The 19,925-nt window shown below is 39.5% G+C and overlaps 1 protein-coding gene across 2 annotated transcripts in view; it reads right to left on the bottom strand.

Moving 5' to 3' along the window:
• The window catches only part of LOC311286236 (NACHT, LRR and PYD domains-containing protein 1 homolog), a 194,603-nt gene that overhangs the window by 34,425 nt on the left and 140,253 nt on the right, over positions 1–19,925 (bottom strand). The window contains exons 2-6 of one of the 2 annotated variants that reach the window (XM_084402354.1): positions 18,095–18,220; positions 17,797–17,973; positions 14,687–16,549; positions 6,257–6,430; positions 5,993–6,166 (exon numbers count right to left, since the gene is read on the bottom strand). In XM_084402354.1, the coding sequence (XP_084258480.1) occupies positions 5,993–6,166; positions 6,257–6,430; positions 14,687–16,549; positions 17,797–17,973; positions 18,095–18,120 (2,414 nt within the window). In that variant the 5' untranslated portion in view covers positions 18,121–18,220. The remainder of the gene's footprint in view (positions 1–5,992; positions 6,167–6,256; positions 6,431–14,686; positions 16,550–17,796; positions 17,974–18,094; positions 18,221–19,925) is intronic. The other variant, XM_084402353.1, reaches the window with a different exon arrangement.

Raw genomic sequence — 19,925 nt, 5'->3', positions numbered from 1 at the left:
TCTGGTGATTTCCTACGAACCCTGAAAAAAAAAAGGGGGTCCCACACCATCGACCCCCTCAACTTCATTTGAGCTGAGTCATCAGCCTAGCAACCACCTGCTAGTTGACCATCATAATCCACCTGCCATTCATTGTGCCTATTTGTTGTTCGATAAAGTCCATCCCGGACTTCATCTAACAAAAAGGGGGAATATGTAACAACAATGGCATCTGCTTTTCAGATTAAGTGAATCATGTGATGGCGAACACATCGTCTTTGTTTTTTGCCAGCGCCAGTTTGGCTGGTACACCCATGTGACTCGTATCCCCCAACTTTACAACCTCGTGACATTACACACACACACACACACACACACACACACACACACACACACACACACACACACACACACACACACACTCGTGGACTTCCAACCAGAAACCCACCACGAGATGCAACTGAGGCACATCGCCATATATGGACTTCCACATAGTAAAATTTCATTTTACCATTCATTACAAATTTATAATAGAGGTGTGGGTTGCAAAGAGTAAAAATCTTTAATTCTGAAGGTTCATTGAAAGAAAATCACTCAATAGTGTCTTGTAACACGACCTCGACCTGGTCATAAACTTTTATGGCTCCAAAGCTGCAGCTCATCCTTTCCCTGCAAGCCCACATTCCATACACTTCCACACAGGCAATCCAAGAACCATGTTTTTGATATGTATTTTTATGTGTGTATAATTTCCATGGTAGATTGAGATTTTCTATGTTCTATCATAAGAAATCAATTGACTCTTAAAATGCTCAGAATCCTACATTAGAAATGCATATCTGTATTCCCATGTTCTGTACACTATGTCTGGTATCATTCTAATCGTAGTGATCTCACGGTAGGGATGCGCGGTATACCGGTACTGCAAAAATACCGGTATATATTATATTTCAAACGGTACAATATCATAATTTTGCTCACTTCGGTATTTGATGCGCTGCTGTTTCGAAGTTCACCGCTAGGCGGCAGTGCGCTACCCAAACTGACGCGGGTCACGCAAATCCGGCAAACGGTGACAACGGAGGAACACGATGGATCAAACAGATGAAGCTCATTCTACACGCCCGAAATTAATAAATAAAGAGAGCAATAGGAGTGAAATATGGCATTACTTTGCCTACAAAAGTAATGAGAAAGGTGAAGCAACAGACCTCAATGCACCACTGTACAAACGCTGCTTTAAATTTGCCACGGGAGGCAACACATCAAATCTGGCTAACGTTGACCACTTGTCACTTGATCATCCTGACTTGTTCAAAGAGTTCAGAGATCGACACGTGAGTCCATCATTCAACTGATTTAATTTAGACTTTTATTCACAGCGCACATAGAGCTTATCAATTAAATATGACACGGTAAACACGAAAGCTCAAATGTGCTTTCATGACACGCTAGAACCAATGAAGTTTAGTTCTCATAATTTTTTTGCCCTTTCAAACAATCATATATTAATTGAATTTGAATGAATAAAGAGATAAGTGATATTAATTTTAGTATTGGTGATAGTAAAATGAAAGGCATATCTATCACTGCTGCTGTGGCGACCGACTGAGGAATCAGCTGAGAGAGAGTAATAGTAGTAATATGGATATTACTAATATGAATGTTACAGTAACACTTTACATTTAAGCTACATTTGTCAACATTCATTAGGTAACCTGACCTGACAGTATTATAGCATTTATTAATCTAGAATAGATCAATCCGTAATTATTATTTAAATATACTAATACATGTTTAGCATGTTAACATTACTTTATGCATTAAACTAATATGAACCCAAACCAAACAGTAATCAAACCAAGATGAATAAATGCTATAAATGTTGATAATTCTGTTGATGCATGACAGCTAATGGTTTACATTTCATTTCATTATTCTATTATTATTCTATATTAATCAATTATTATAGATAATAGATATTAACCTATTTTAATTGTATCATTTCAGGTGTCCTTTTCTTTTTTTTCTTTTTTCTTTTTAAATCAAAATTTAACCTACTGTAAGTTCCCTGACTGTTTTTTATTTATTAATTTTTTTTTTAAAACATTTTGATAACTTTTTGTTTGCACATTCGGTGCAGCAGAGTTTCAAGCAGTGTTTTTTAATAAAACTGTTTCAATTCACTTAAATTTTGAGGCTGGTTATTTGTCACCTGTGGTATCGATTTAGTATCGATACCGAGGTATTAGGTTCTGGTACCGTACCGAAACCAAAATTGTGGTATCGAGCCATCCCTATCTCACGGAATTACATATATGTATGAGATTACAATGAAATGTATTCTTACGGGTAGTATCTTGTCTGAAAGAGGAAATACGAATTCTATCTCTCACATGACAAAGTCAAAGTAGGCGTCTTCTTCTTCACACAAAGAACTTTTTCCCGCTTCATATCAGGAGAGCTGATTCGCTCTGGCACAAAACAGGGCGTAAACAGATGTCTGTTAAAAGGAAGAGACCCCCACTTCTCCCTCTCTTCTCTTCTCCGGCCTCTCTCATCCCTGAACTCCTCCTCTTCGCCCCGGCTTCAAGAAACATCTGAAAGGCTCAGGCCTTTTCCTCGGACCAGCACATGTTCGAGTCGTAGCTGCCGTTCTTTGCAACTAAGCTCATACGTGCCTTTCACCTCCAAAAGGGAAACGATCTGAACTTTCTCGGTAACGTTAAATTCAAGTGAGCCTTTCAAGCTTCCCGCAACACCAGAAGACGCAACAGAAACAGGACACTGTCCGTGTTTCCTTCCTGTCTCAGCCTCACCCGAACAGAGAACAGACTTGCAAGTATCTTTTGATCTCTCTCTAACAGTTGATTCCTGGTGTCTAGCTCGTAGGTCTGTGAATTAAGTTACCCTCTATCTCTTATCTCTTTATTTCTTTCTTGCTTTCTTTCTTTCATGTCATTCATTCCGATCACGTCATGTTTGTTTAAATGTTTGTTTGTTTTATTGTTTGCATTTTACGTACGTTTATATTCGTAGCTTATAATCTCTAGCGTGTGCCATTTTATTAATAAACCCATTTATACTTTTAACTGTCTCTGTGTTTGAAAACCCACTTTTTATGAAGTCAATGAAACAAAAGATCTATAAAGCTACAGGCTCTATATTAGGCTATAGACTACCTTGAGTAGTTTTAATTTATAAACCCAAAAAGGCTTTATCTTCGTGGCCAGAAGATAAACTTTCTTGGAGTTTTGTAAACAGGAATACTTCTTCTTAACTGTGATAGTCTTACATTTATTCGCTGGACGAATAACGGATGACGAGACCAGTTACAGAACGAGGCATTTCCTATAATTGATAAAGTAAATGCATATGCGATTTATGAATTATGACCATGAGTTATGATTATTAATATTTCTAAAATTCCCTATATCCTTGAGCTAATTCGCATTAACCCAGAGGCATTTACCCTTACAGATTATTAGGAACACCATACTAATACAGTGTTTTCAGAACTGCCTTAATTCTATGTGGCATTGATTCAACAAGGTGCTGAAAGCATTCTTTAGAAATGTTGGCCCATATTGATAGGATAGCAACTTGCAGTTGATGGAGATTTGTGGGATGCACATCCAGGGCACGAAGCTCCCGTTCCACCACATCCCAAAGATGCTCTATTGGGTTGAGATCTGGTGACTGTGGGGGCTATTTTAGTACAGTGAACTCACATTGTCATGTTCAAGAAACCAATTTGAAATGATTCGAGCTTTGTGACATGGTGCATTATCCTGCTGGAAGTAGCCATCAGAGGATGGGTACATGGTGGTCATAAAGGGATGGACATGGTCAGAAACAATGCTCAGGTAGGCTGTGGCATTTAAACGATGCCCAATTGGCACTAAGGGGCCTAAAATGTTCCAAGAAAACATCCCCCACACCATTACACCACCACCACCAGCCTGCACAGTGGTAACAAGGCATGATAGATCCATGTTCTCATTCTGTTTACGCCAAATTCTGACTCTACCATCTGAATGTCTCAACAGAAATCGAGACTCATCAGACCAGGCAACATTTTTCCAGTCTTCAACTGTCCAATTTTGGTGAGCTCGTGCAGATTGTAGCCTCTTTTTCCTATTTGTAGTGGAGATGAGTGGTACCCGGTGGGGTCTTCTGCTGTTGTAGCCCATCCGCCTCAAGGTTGTGCGTGTTGTGGCTTCACAAATGCTTTGCTGCATACCTCGGTTGTAACGAGTGGTTATTTCAGTCAAAGTTGCTCTTCTATCAGCTTGAATCAGTCGGCCCATTCTCCTCTGACCTCTAGCATCAACAAGGCATTTTCGCCCACAGGACTGACGCATACTGGATGTTTTTCCCTTTTCACACCATTCTTTATAAACCCTAGAAATGGTTGTGCGTGAAAATCCCAGTAACTGAGCAGATTGTGAAATACTCAGACCGGCCCGTCTGGCACCAACAACCATGCCACGCTCATAATTGCTTAAATCACCTTTCTTTCCCATTCTGACATTCAGTTTGGAGTTCAGGAGATTGTCTTGACCAGGACCACACCCCTAAATGCATTGAAGCAACTGCCATGTGATTGGTTGATTAGATAATTGCATTAATGAGAAATTGAATAGGTGTTCCTAATAATCCTTTAGGTGAGTGTATATGTATATGTATATGGTATGAGTAGGCTATGAATCAGAATCAGAATTGATTTTATTGCCATTGTCAATGAAAGGTTTCACAGACTAGGAATTTTCTTCGGTGTAGCCTACTCGTGCAACATGAAACAAAAAGCGCTGAAATGTGTTTTTTTAAATCAAGTGATCAAAGTGCTCGTTGCCGCTGTGATCAGTGGCGCAGAATCAGATACAGTGTTTTCTCGTGTGGCTCGCGCACACACCGCACTGTCTTCACTCGACGCGCGCTTCAATTCGTTGTGGAAACTTTCTATTCGTTCTGTTGAAATCACAAAATAATTCAAACGTTTGCGTCTCCCTGCTTGATATACAACCACTGATGAACATTATCGTTTTGATGAGAGAAAAAAACTATACGAGAATAAAAAACCTACACGAGGGCGGAATCGAACTCATAACCTCTGAAACGGCTGGCCAAAGCTCTACCACTGTACCATTACAATACACGTTAGGTCCATCGGCGGATCTATGTATTGGCACTGACAACATTGTATTAGGCTACATCTCATTACACGACAAATTAAACCCCATGTAACCTACTATTTAAATCGATTGCTGGACATCGTAATGTTATTGGCGTCCATCTTCATTGAATTTTGAAATCAGATAGAGCCGACCAGAGCGCTGCATAATAAGTAGCCACGCCGGCTTATTCAGTATGGAAATACACACCGACAATGACACGCCCCTACTGCGTGCTAGAATCTCCGAAAAACAAGCCGATTTCAAACTCAAAATGTACGCTTTTAAATATACCAATACTGCTATCTCAAACATGGAGAAGCTTCTTCGTGATCTCAACTAACAGATTCTGCAAAAAAACGAAAATCACAAATTTTGAAAAAAAAACCGCTTCTTTCTCATTTTGCTCGAAAGTTGTGCTGCCGACTTGTGTCTATGGTTTCCGTGACGGGTCATATATATATATATATATATATATATATATATATATATATATATATATATATATATATAGTGTAATATGTCAATCCAATCATCAACTGTAAGTGGCTCTGGTTTTAGCCATTTCTTTGTAATTACTTTTTTACTGGCTGCCAGAAGAATTAACATCAGTTTCTTATCGATGTTATTCCACCCATCAAAAGAAATATTAGCCAGATATAAACATTCACAATTACAAGGAATCGTCACCTCAAAAACAGCTTTCAAATTTCCTTCAATCCCTTGCCAAAACTGGGTTAATTTCTGACACTCCCCAAAAATATTATAATGGTTAGATTCCCTTTTCCCTTTGTATTCTTTTCTGTGTTGGTGTGGTAAATCTATATATTCTTAAATACCTCAGAATCTGCAGCTGACAGTGTGGGCTCTTCAGTCCTTCAGAAATAATCTTCACTCCTGAATCCTGCAGGTCATTGTTCGTCAGGTCCAGCTCTCTCAGGTGTGAGGGGTTTGAACTCAGAGCTGAAGACACATGACCACAGCCTTCCTCTGTCACCATACAGCCAGACAACCTACAGACACACACAGTCAGACCATCTTCAGACACACATCAACATTATGAACGGCAGACTGTAAATAATCTCTTATATGTTATTAAATACCTCAGTATCTGCAGCTTACAGTGTGGGCTTTTCAGTCCTTCAGAAATAATCTTCACTCCTGAATCCTGCAGGACATTGCTCGTCAGGTCCAGCTCTCTCAGGTGTGAGGGGTTTGAACTCAGAGCTGAACACACATAACCACAGCCTTCCTCTGTCACCATACAGCCAGACAACCTACACACACACACACACACACACACACACACACACACACATCGACATTATGAACGGCAGACTGTAAATTATCTCTCATAGATAATATTATCTCAGATTAGACTGGATCAATTTTAAATTTACATATAATAAAGTGTAAATCAGGGTTACAAATATGGAAACTGTAGTATTAAAAACACTTTACAATAAGATTCTATTTGTTAGATAACATTAGATAAAATGACTTAACAATAAACAATAGTTATATAGCCTACTGTCGCAATTATTCTCCTTGGGGTTCATTTAAAAATACATTTTTAAAATCAAAAGTTAACATTATTTAATGCACAATGAATGAAGTGAACAAACATGACCAATCAAGTGTTTGTATTAAATAACATTCACAAACATTAATTAATGTTGAAAAAATATATTGTTCACTCAATGTGTTGATGTTAGATAACGCATTAAGTAATGTTAATGAATGGTATCTTCACATGATCAGTAATATCACGACATTCACTTACACACGTTGTCATAAGGGGCCGTTCACATGCAAATATTTCAAATGTGGGCGCGCGGAAAGCGCACTCATAATAAAAGCGACGCGGCGACAGACACAACGACACCACGACAGACGCCACTGGAGAGTGAGCAAGCGTTTGTGGAAAGGAGAAGCGGTACGAACTTTTCTCCGTTTAAGTCTATGGGGTCGCTGTGTCCATTTTTTTACTGTGTATGGAAAATATGCCGTCCCGCCCTTCCGTGTTCGGCGATCAGGTTTCATTCTCACGCAGCTTGTTTCGTAACTTCACGTGCGGGTCTTTTCCGCTCCGTGTTTGCGCCGCGCTCTCCGTTCTGTGTGTGTGTGTGTGTGTGTGTGTGTGAGTGTGTGTCGGCTCACTGCGCTCTCCGCTCTGTGTTTGCGCTGCGCGTTCTGCTCCTTAACGGCCCAAACGCTCCAATCATGTTGGCTACCGATCACGCACTGGAAAAGCAAAGTCCGCTCAAATAACGTGAAATATCTCAGTAGACTTCTGTTTGCTGAGCTGGTATAGCAATGGGGGCAACAATGGTAAAATTACCTGCTCTGATCACATGCTCTGGTAATAAGAGCTTTGTATGACTATACTTTATTTTGACAATTAATCAAAAAATAAATCTGTTAAATTAAATCTGAGTATGTTGCATAGAACTGAATGAAGAATAATATATTGATGTTTTATATTTTAATATAGGGCTATTTTCTGTCCAATTTGTGAGGACATTTTTCTTTTTTCCCCCTTTTTTGTGTGATGTTTAATTTAATTAGTGATTCTATATTTAAATATTGATGATTACAAGTTTGGGGGACATGCGATTAATTGCGATTAATCACAGCAAATTGTCTTTCTTACATTTGAGCCCCTGCCCCTGATTAACTCTTTGCACGTCCCTGGAGGTTAGTGAAGTAAAATAGGCTATGCAAGCTAGTCACCTTTTAAACTAATGAAAAGTTTCATTTGGATTTTAATGTTCAAAATATCTACAGGATAAAATAAATGAAAGTACTGGTTACATGATGATGTATCTAAGTGCGAAAGTGTGTTACAAAAAAAAAGATCAGTAGTGCAGATGAGGGAGGAAAGAGTTTCATTTTTCCACTATAAATTTCTACCTTACATCTGAAAATTAACACAAAAGAAAAACATGAATAATCCTGTCCTAATCTTGTTTGTGACCAGTCATGGTATGTCAAATTTGTATGTCTCAAAATGTCCATTTCTATCCACAAAACTTGCCAGAAGTCATGGTTTAAGGGGTTATAAAAAATAAATAAAAATCTTGCACCCCCGGACACACCCCCCCAAACCTGGAGTTTTAGGACACCATTAGGTCACTTGATGGAGTTTTTCGGTTCCTTGCCACTGTTGCCCTTGGCTTGCTCAGTTGGGGATATTCTGGGGATATTTAATTTGATTTTATCAATCAATAAATTCCACTAGAAACAAACTTATATATAAAATAAAAAAAATATTTTAATTTAATACTGTGAAGCTGCTTTGATACAATCTGTATTGTGAAAAGCGCTATACAAATATACTTGACTTGACTAGTGTTACCAAACTATACAGGAGATAAAACGTGTTTTATTTGACTTGACTGTACTTTTATTTAATCCAAAACTGCGTTCATATTTAATTTTAAGAGGGCTTTTTAAACCCTTAGGAGTTATCCAGCCAAGAATAAGCCTAGAACTGCTTTACTGACGGACTGATATTAATGACATAATGACGGCTTTTTATTTCTCATCTCCATAAATATATCTAATAGTAAAGCTAATGCAAGGGCTAGAAATCAATTAATTCTTTGCTGATACTTCCTCGTCATCATGGAGAGCACAGTTCACACCGCTTTCTCCTTTCCACAAGCGCTTGCTCTTTTTTAACATTTAATTTTGTATTCAAATTACTTAATTCTTTTGACATATAAGAAGTCTTTGTACCATTGAAACATCCGGCAAGTTTCACAGCTTAAAACGTCCTAAAAAAAAAGACAAAAAAAAAAAATGTGTTCAACCAAGCTCCAAAAATGGCTTGTTAGAATATTGTGGGTTTTGTGTGACGTCACATGGGCAAATACATTCACATCAACAAATAGTTTTTGAGTTTTTCAGAGAGAGTTTGCAAAGAAACTTGTGCAAAGATTAGGGTTGGGAACCGAGAACCGGTTCTTATCCAGAACCGGTAGTGTTTTTGAAAAAATACTGGAACCGTGCGAAATTCCTAAGTTTCGGTTCCGAAAACGGTTCTGGTGCGCTGTGTGGGCGAAGTGCTGGGAGCTTATCCTTTAATAGCGACGTCTCACCTCATATTAAAATAGTAATGAATGCACTGAAAAGCCCTCGCGCTACTCAAATACGTTTTGCGTCAGGTATCAACGCAGAGAGAGAGAGCGAGCGTAGAGCTGCACGATTAAGTTAATCTTTAAAAGATCTCGATTCAAACACCCACGCGATCTTATTCCTAAATTACAAAAACCTCCCTGAACATTCAAATCTGTTTGTGCTGTTGTTGACCCAGAGAGAGCAGTTGTCAATATGAAACAGCTTTACAATCACACAGTAGCCTATTGATATTTCTGTTACAAATATTCAAATGATCACAGAAGTACTAAAAGTTTATAATTCGAGTATAAACTGATGTCTACGGTAGCAACCAAAATAGAGTAAATCACCTTTTGAAAGTCGCTGCCTTCAAATAACGAGTGTATCGATTACATCTGATGCTTCAAAACATTCATAAAGACACAGTCCATAACTTTTTTTGTGTTCAGAATTTACAAAATGTATACAATGAGCGAGTGCATCATGAATGCCTTTTTTTCAAACCGTGTTTTTGTCTTATCCAGAATTACTACGTTAAGCCTGCAATAAGCGTTTTTACTAGGACTATACTTTAGACTGGCGGATCGCAGTCGCTGCGGAGTAGCCCAGTACCTGCGTGACTCGTCATAGACATAAATAGAGAGAAGTAGCTCCGGCAACAATGTTCTTCCGCAAGACGCATGCAGTTCTGTTTATTAACGGCTAGAGCGCTAATTCATCCAGTAATGAAACAAGTAAAGTCTTTATGAATCAATCATTCAAAACGATTTTAAAAATCATCTGTTCTACACACATCTTACATTCAAGCATATTCTACCCCTTCTGAGAGGGTATTCTCCACTGCTGGAGATACAATATGCTAGGAGAGGTCCCAAATTATTCTAGAGAATCATGCAGAAATTTTTATTTTCCTTCAGAAAAATTAATTTATTTTTTTTGCAAAAATTGCTTAACAATATGTTGAATTTGTTGACATTACCAGTCTGTTAAACTCATTTTACAAGTCTAATAAAAGTAAAATCTATTAATAATCTTTCATTGCACAAAAGTATTATAATATGAAAGGCTCCAATACAGAGCGGCACAAAGCGCTTATGCGTATCCCGTATAACAATAGTAACATTGACTCATCTTGGAGAGAGTTTCATCATGTTGACTGCCGTAACCGAACGCGGCGCGCTGTTTGAGTGCTGGATGGAGAATGACTGACAGCCGCAGCGGAGGGAAGCACTTACTTGAGTTTAACGACTTCAGTATTAATCATTAAATCACTTTATCACATTAAACTATGGAGTGGCTTTAGGACACTTATAATATAGTGCACGAAAAGTTGACGGTTCTTTACAATGTTTTTGTGGCTTTTGTGAGGCTTAACAATAACACAGAATAGTATACGCACAATATCAGATTTGGATGCCGATAGTGAGTATCGGATCAGCGCATCTCTATTCGAAACTGCTATTAAGTATTTAAATTAATTTGTGTACACTCATAATAAACCAGAACACTGTGGCTTTGTAAAATAAACAAACAGGATGTGTTTCTGTCGTCTCGGTTTCCTTCCCGTCAACTAGTTTGTGGAGCGCTTCACAGAAATAAACCAAACTCAGCAGAATACTGTCACACAGCTTTTCCTTTTCTTTTGTTAATCTGTTAATTATTGAAGTCAAATATATTTAGCATATTTATTCCTTTTATACAGCCTATAGACTATGACTTTATGAAAACAAATTATTATTTTAATTTTAAATGTAACTCCATTCTCCTTAAATCATCCTGGCGACCCAGAGTTTGGAAACCTGTGCTCTAGGGAACTGAGTTTGGCTCCCCTAGTATAAGTGAACCTCAGGGAATATAATAATAATGTAAAAACTAGTGGTGGGCATAGATTCATTTTTTTAATCTAGATTAATCTCACTGTAATCTTGGAATTAATCTAGATTAATCTCACTGTAATCTTGGAATTAATCTAGATTAATCTTGATTAAAATGGCTCATTTGAATTCTGCAGAAGGCATTCAGAATATGTGCTACCCAAATAACGACTAAAAGGCTGTTTACACCTGGCCATAGGGTTGGGTACCGAAACTCGGTTCCAATAGGGAACCGGTTCCGACGTAACCAGACCGAATAAGAACGAAACTTTCGGTGCCTGATTTCGGTGCCTGACGTTTTTTACCACCCCCTATAAAACATCTCGCGGCACGAATGATCCAATAATAAAACATATCCAGTTAACCAGCAGAGCATTCATTTAGTTCGTTTGTTAAATAAGAGATCTAGCGCTGAAATGTGTTTTTTAAATCAAGTGATCAAAGTGCTCGTTGCCGCTGCGATCAGTGGCGCGGATACAGTGTTTTCTCGTGGCTCGCGCACACCGGTCTTCACTCGGACGCGCGCTTCAATACGTTGCGGAGATCGATCTATTTATGAGGCGCCGTCTATATGATTATGTGCGCGCAGAGTTTGTGTGTGCGAGCTCGCGTCTCAGATGAGTATGTTCGCGGAGAGTTTGTGTGTGTGTGTGTGTGTGTGTGTGCTCGCGTCTCAGATGAGTATGTGCGCGGAGAGTTTGTGTGTGTGTGTGTGTGTGTGTGCTCGCGTCTCAGATAAGTATGTGCGTGGAGAGTTCTGCGCGTCTCGTGTGTGTAGAGTTTGCGTGTGTGTGCGTGAGCGACTTTAGAAGTTGTGCATTTCATATGTATTAGTTTGAGCATTCAGTAGTATACATGTATGTGTATGTGCATGTATGTGACTACCTAGTACATGTGTATGCAAGGGTTTCATATGAAGTTTGATTTAAGCCCTAGACGGCGCCTCATATCTATTCGTTCTGGTGAAATCTCAAAATATAATGGACACAAAGTGTCCCTGCTTGATATACAACCACTGATGAGCATAATCGGTTTTAAAAAACGAAAAAAAAAACGAAAAAAAAAACTACGAATGCGGATAAGAACCCAAAACCTCTGACACGCTTGACTAAAGTTCAAGTTCAGCTGCCAGTGTTCCTCTTCGGGTAAGTCTAGTATTTTAATGCCAACTGCAAATCTTGAATATCAAGTATGAAGGATATCATTATCAAGTATATTTATATGGCTATACTGTGTGTGTTAAATATTTCTGCTCAGTGTCAGATATTTCTCTGTTTTGTAAAAGTCATAATATGAGAAGACAAAATTTTGATCTTAACTCAAGTGTTTTGTGCTACATCAGTAGCCTTTTAAAGGGCACAATTTTTCATTTAACCAGAAATCAGAAAATCTTTTTCAGAAAATCACACACACACACACACACACACACACACACACACACAGAGGTATTATTTTTTTGATAAAGTGTGTACGGTTTAGTTTTCTTAAGTACCGTTTCAAGAACCGTTTAGGCACCGGAACCGTTTGAAAAATACCGAGTAGGTACTGGTATCGGATAAAACCTAACCAATACCCAACCCTACCTGGCCACTTCATGCGTTTTCTCAGATCGTGAAGAGACCAGGTGTAAATGCCCTCCGAAACGCATTCGAGACAGATTTGAATCCGATCGCTCACACCACTTCAGGAGGAGGTCTGGGCCGCACTCCAGACCATCTGGACAAGTGTAAATGCATCTGGTTGTTGAAACCACATATGTAAATTGTACTTCTCCCAAAAATGCTAAAAAAAATTAACGTGTGAGAGCGTGTTATAGGCTATATGTAATGTTATAGCCAGATATGACGACGCTACTGAACACGCATCACCGCAGATGAGCAGCTGAGCATCTATTCATTAAGCCAACGTGCAAACTATCGCAAATCAAAGTGAAAGTAAGTCACAGACGCTTAACACACAATCTTCATCATTAAAAGTAGAGAAACTAAATGATCTTCCAGGGCTGTTGCCGCTCTCTCTTATTGCGGTCTTTGATTTTGAAATTTTAGCTGATGATCAATAAAATGCAGCTCATATCTGCTGCTTTCGGTAACGTGCATTAAATCTGCATATAGCGGGAATTGAATAGCGATCTGAGAATCTGAGAAATAAATTTTCCCTGAAGCAAACCCGGCGGCTTCATAGATGCATCCATGTTAGCACGTCACGTTTGATGTGGTCATTTCACAGTAGGCATACACACAGGTTCGAAGCCCCCTACAGTGCAATTCGGCTATACATCCGCGCTAAAATATCAAGGTGAAAGTCATCATAGCTTGCGTAGTATAGACCCAGCTCCCAACCCAACTTTGAGAATAGATTAACGGCGATATTTTTTTTACCGCCCGATAAGAGTCTCACGTTAACGCAGCTTATACTACAGGGCCGTTGAATGCTTGTATCTGATTGGTTGACGAACGTTCTAAGGTGTGCATTATTTTCAGGGAAACGCACGGCTAAAGTAGTTCCAGGCAGGTCTCGACCGCATTACAGCTCCATATCACTTCGCCTAGTTAACTGTAATAACGGAAAATAGAATACAATTCATAACAAGAAAAAGCATTTAGCCCCATGCGCTTGATCTGCCATTTTCAATGTCTAGCTTCACAATCAATGGAAACATGCAGTTTAATTTTAATAAATAAAGTATATTCCTATCTATAATCAATAGAAAATTAAACTGAATATAGGCTAAATAAATGGATAGTCCTTCAGCATGGATTTTTATTGCAGATAATATAACAAATAAATTATTATTGATAGGCCTTACTTGTTAAAAGGCTTTTTGTTTCATTTAATTGGCTAGTCTACTGTCATCTGTCAATAATAGAAACAAAAGAATGAACAAATTAATTAAAACGAATTGAATAAATAAATAATAATATTGACGCACATGCTTTTCTGTCTCATTATTGCAACATCTCTCTCTAATAACTGCATAAAGCCGAGGACACACTTTAAGGCCGGTTATCAATGTAATCTGATGACTGATCATGTCCAAACGCGTGTTCAGCGCGTTCAGTCTGTGTTCAAAGTCGGTGTTTATAATCTGCTGCAGTCGATGAAAACAGTCAGAGAATGTGCCAGAGTCGTGTGTGCCAGCATTAGTCTGCTATCAGTGGCTCAAACCTCCGTTAATAACTCTAAAGTGACGTTTTGGAATTAGCAACGGAGGCATGGGATTAGATGCGTAAGAAAGTAGTCCTACAGATTCAAGAGCATTTTAATCACAAAAACTTTACAAACGTCTTGAAATACAGAATCTGAACAATGTTTCGAGGTGTGGTAGCTGTAGTACTCCGCTTCGCGTCGTGACCGCATTACCACCTCGGGTGTGCATTATTTTTCTAATAATTCAATGGCCTGTCGTCAATTATTCCTTACATGTTAACGCCGATAACGGCCCACCACTAGTAAAAACTCCATGTCATGACCCCTGTAAAGATGTAAGATGCATTATTAAAAGGATTCTTTAGCTATTAATGATTAAACACTCACAGAGCTTTTCTGCAGTTGACCACAGCTGGTACCAGTCTTCTTCTCCCCTCAGCTGATGTGTTGTATTTCATGGGGTTCAGCTCATCCAGCGGCTCGTCTGAAATCTGAAGCATGTAGGAGATTGTAGAGCAGTGAGACGGAGAGAGTTCCTCCTCTGAGTGTTTGTCTGATTTCACAAACTCCTGAATCTCTCTGGACAGAGTCTGATCTTTCACTTCCAGCAGACAGAGGAACAGATTGATGGATTGATCAGCTGAGAGACGATAAATATCATCATCATCATCAGCATCATCATCTTTGATCATGTCTTTAATGTACTGTGTGGTTTCTCTGATGCTCTCTGAGCTGTTCTCTGTGTGTGTCAGTAGATCCTGTAAGAGTCTCTGATTGGACTCCAGTGAGACGCCCAGCAGGAACCGCAGGAACAGATCCAGATGTCCATTCTCTCTCATGAGGGCTTTATTTACTGCTGATGTTAGTAGATCATACAGAGAGACTTCATCAGACCTGAATTTACCCAGAAGCTGCAGTGGTTCCTTGTTCTTCATTAAATAGCAGTAAAACACATAGAAAGCAGCGAGAAACTCCTGAACGCTCAGATGAATGAAGCTGTAGACTTTCCTCTGATGAATCACAGATTCCTCCTTAAAGATCTCAGTGCAAATCCCAGAATGCACTGAGGCATAAGTGACGTCTATGCCGCTCTCAATCAGGTCCTCCTCGTAGAACATCACATTGCCCTTCATCAGCTGATGGAAAGCCACTCCAGCAAGTTTCACAATCACTTCTCTGTTGGACTGCAGGAGTTTCTCTGGATCTCTCTCTTCATACTTCTGATTCCTCATGTTGATCTGAATCAGCAGGAAGTGGATGTACATTTCAGTCAGAGTTTGAGGGATTTCTGCACTCAGATCTTCTTCCAGGAGCTTCTGAAGCACAGTGGAGGAGATCCAGCAGAAGACGGGTATGTGGCACATGATGTGGAGGCTTCTTGCTCTTCTGATGTGTGAGATGATTCTGCTGGCTTGATGCTCGTCACTGATTCTCTTCCTGAAATATTCCTCCTTCTGAGGCTCATTGAATCCCTGAATCTCTGTCAGACGGTGGATGTATTTGGAGGGGATCTGATTGGCTGCTGCTGGTCTGGAGGTGATCCAGATGAGAGCCGAGGGAAGCAGATCTCCTTTCATGAGCTTTGACATCAACACACCCACTGATGAAGTCTCAGTCACATCAGAAACTTCCTGAGCGTCTGAAAACCTCAGTGTGATTCTGCTTTCATCCAGACCATCAAAGATGAACACAACTTTACACTCTTCATAAATCTTTGAGTCCAGATCTTGAAGTTCAGGATGAAAGTCCAGCAGAAGTCTGTGAAGACTGTACTGATGATCTCGGATCAAGTTCAGCTCTCGAAATGGAAGCACAAACATGAAATCTACATCCTGATTGTCTTTTCCCTCGGCCCAGTCCAGAATGAACTTCTGCACAGAGACGGTTTTCCCGATTCCAGCGACGCCTTTAGTGAGAACAGTCTTGATCTGCTCTTTCTCCTGGCGTCCTGGTTCAGGAGAGGCTTTAAAGATGTCATTGCAGTAGATTGGAGAGTCTTGTGAGTGTTGTGTTCTGGCTGTTTTCTCCATCTGTAAAACCTCATGTTCTTCATTCACTCCTTCTCTCTCTCCCTCTATGATGTAGAGCTGTGTGTAGATCCTGTTCAGGAGGGTTTCATTCTCTTGGAGTTTCAGTCCCTCAAATAATCTCTCATACTTGTTCTTCATGCTGGCTTTGTGTCTGTGTTTGACTCTCTGTAGTTCATCATTCACTGGCTGAGGAGAATCCTGGTCTCCAGTCTGATCATCTCTGAACGGTGACAAAATACACACATAAAACATGTTTGTGAATAAAAGGAACAGCAACACATTAATGAACATTGTCAGTTTAACAGATTCTCCTTATAAACAACACTCAGGGTTTCTCCTGGCTCAAAACGAGGTGGTAAAATCCTGATCATGTGTTTTAATAGTAAGATAATTAAATTAGTATTTTCCGTAGACCATCATAAAGCCGTCTGTGTTTCCCACAGTATTTAGTGGGTGGAAGTCGGTACCTCTCGGGGGGTCGGGGGTCATGCCCCCCCAGAAGAACATTTTGTACATTTCAGTTCGACTTAACAAGCGCATTTCTTTACACGCACACACACGCGTGCACAATGAATTGGAGACACTCGATCTGCGGCAGTGGACGCGCACCGTTATGAATGCCTGTGCAGCGATGTGAAATAACGGACATTCAGAATAACACAACTTCTACAGCAGACTGTATTCTCGTACTGTTTCGACTTTATTCTCGAAATGCTAGATTTCTTTCTTTCTTTCTTTTCTTCGTTGCGGTTCAGGGCTTCTGTAGGCTATTCTGATTTTCTCGTTGTGCCGCTGCTCTAGAGGCAGTATTTTCTAACCATGTCGGGGGAGTTTTATGCGTATGGGTTTTAGAATAATGTCACTTGCCAGGTCATGTAAGGGGTAGACTACAGACTTTATTACACTTGTCAAAACGAAAATGTGTATGTCTCTTTTTACATTTATTTTGTCCCGTTGTCGGCTTCAGCTAAGAAAAGAAATAGTTCGCCCCGCACGTCCAAAATTCTCAGCACACTTTAGATAACCGTCCGCAACGAGTGCAGGCTCTTTGGTGGAGCTCTGCTTTTGAAGGAAGTTCCATCGTGACAAATGAATGGACTACTTGTGGAGTGCCAGCCGATAGATATCTGCATCTGATCATCACATTACAGTTATTCAGATTCTCAGAGTTAAGCATGATGATATGGTAATATATCACACTGAAGTAGGCTGATGTAAAATTAAACAGAGGCTTTACTCCCTTCAAACTTAAATTGTCAATGTTTCATTAAATCACTGTTGGAAAGCAATCTTATGGAAATATTTTTTTTTACCTTTATAAAGGGCATTTATTTCCTAATTTTATTAAATGTGTGCTCCATCTTTCCTTTCAAATTCTTCAATGTAATGTCAGGAAAGCCATTACAGTGTTTTCTGCAAAAACAACTACAAATTTTGGTCTGAGGTCTAGGTCACGTTTATCCTCACCTGAGGTCAGAGGTCACTGGTTCATCACTGAGGTCAGAGGTCGCTGGTTCATCACTGAGGTCAGAGGTCGCTGGTTCATCACTGAGGTTAGGAGGAAGATGAGGAAATGATCCGTCACTCTTCAGAGACACACAGCTGGGTTCTGGAGATGAAGATCTCTTCCTCTTCCTGGAGATACTAAGAAAAGATGATAATTTATACACATCTTTATAATGGATTAAATGTAAATGATTAGTTCAGATGATCTGTGATGTTGTGTGAGTCGGTCTATTGTGTCCAGCACTGGATTGTGTCTCACCTGGGGTCAGAGGTCACTGAATCCATCTCCAGGATTTGTGGGATTATTCATAGATCTGTGACTCTTCAGAGACTCACTGCTGGGTTCTGGAGACGCTGCACTCGTTCTCAGAGACTCACATCTTCCCTTTATATGGAGACACTGAGAGCATTACATTTATATCACATTCAGCAGCTTTAATTCACAGAGGTTTACAGTGTGTTCAAGATTATTTTCAGCACATGTTCCTGCGAACATCAATGAACACAACAAAGGCATCATTCAGTCATAAATGAGATGGACTAAAACATATATGTTCTCTTATAGTTTAACAGACGGCTAGTTAATTCCCCTAAACACAGCTTAGACTCACGCTTTTGCTTTACATGATAATTTCAGTAAAGATTAGAAAATCCCAGACATTCTGATGTGGAATCCTGAGGGAGCGTCAGAGCGAGGGAATATCGCTTCATATTGTCAGGTTTACATTTAAAAAACATTTTGAGAAAAAAGGTTTAGCGCCTCAAAATGTTTAGTGATATATCTGATCATTTGTAGCAAATTTTGCCGATATTTTCCGGTTTAATTTTAGCGCATAAATTCTAGGTCAATATTTCAACAAACTGATTTTGAAACACTATTTTCTCCAGTCGTGTCACATTCAGCAGGAGTTATGGTTTAGATGAACAGATTAAGCCCTTGTGCATCAGTTATAAAGTTACACACAGATACATAGAGGACAAACATGTCCGTGTCAAAACACTGTAATGAAACACTGAAGCTCAGACCCCAGAGGGTTAAAGGTCGGGTAGGTAGGATTTTCTAAAAACCTTTTTTTCAAATTAGTTTAAACTGTCTTTATATACCAATACATAATTAAAATGTAAGTGCTCTGAAAAAGAGAGTATATATTCCAAATCTGAGGCTGATATTAGCGGTGTCGAAACTAATCGCTTCTACGATGCAGACGAGGACGGTTCGGTATCGGTTCAGTAATAGACCATAACCCATTATAATGTACTGACGCTCTTCTGACGTCATCTGTGGCGGTAGCATCCAATAGCAGAGGGAGGAGAGACGAGAAAACTAAACATGCTCCCGCTACTTTAAAGCCGACATCTGGGCACATCTGGGCTTTGATGAACACCTGGAGCACGACCTGCAGAAGACACGCTGAGGACATTTCACAATCTTTTTATCTCTCTCGGATATTCACTTTGTTACGGAGCGCCTGAGGGGACCTTTGCAACAAAAAACAAATATATACAGACTTTCGCATGCTCACGCGTTACAGTTTCTAGTTTGCGTTATAGTGTCATTACTACAGATGTGGGAAAGGGATGAGATGAGAGTGAATGGATACAGCTGATGCATAAAAGCCACTAGAAGACAAGCCTGCAGCCTTCAGCCTAAAGAGGGAAGGAGACCAGAGTCTGATGGAGATCAGTGGAGATGGAGAAGAGGCTTCACTGAGGAAATAACTCATTTAATTAATCGACGGTCCACTAATCTGCAACACGTTTGGCGTGTAGTTTAGTTGGGAATGAAAGGCTATGTAGATAAAAGGTTATTTTATGAGAGAAAGCACAGAAGGGAATGTGGCCACAGGTATAGGATCCATTTGAGACATTACTATAGTATTTAAAGGGGTGGTTGATTGCTATTTCACTTTTTTCATTTTAAATACTGTGTAATGTTGCTGTTGGTGCATGAACAGTATCTGCAAAGTTGCTGCGCTGAAAGTTCAACGTAAGCGGAGATATCGTCTTTTAAAAATCAGGAAGTTTAATGCCTACAAAAACGACTCGAATGGGACTACAACGAGATACTTCCCGGGTTTTATACGTAACTA

The sequence above is a fragment of the Rutilus rutilus genome (genome assembly GCF_951802725.1).
Source record: "Rutilus rutilus genome assembly, chromosome: 2".
Lineage (NCBI taxonomy): Eukaryota > Metazoa > Chordata > Actinopteri > Cypriniformes > Leuciscidae > Rutilus > Rutilus rutilus.
The sequence above is the reverse complement of the archived record's forward strand: the minus strand, read 5'-3'. Positions and strand labels throughout refer to the sequence as shown.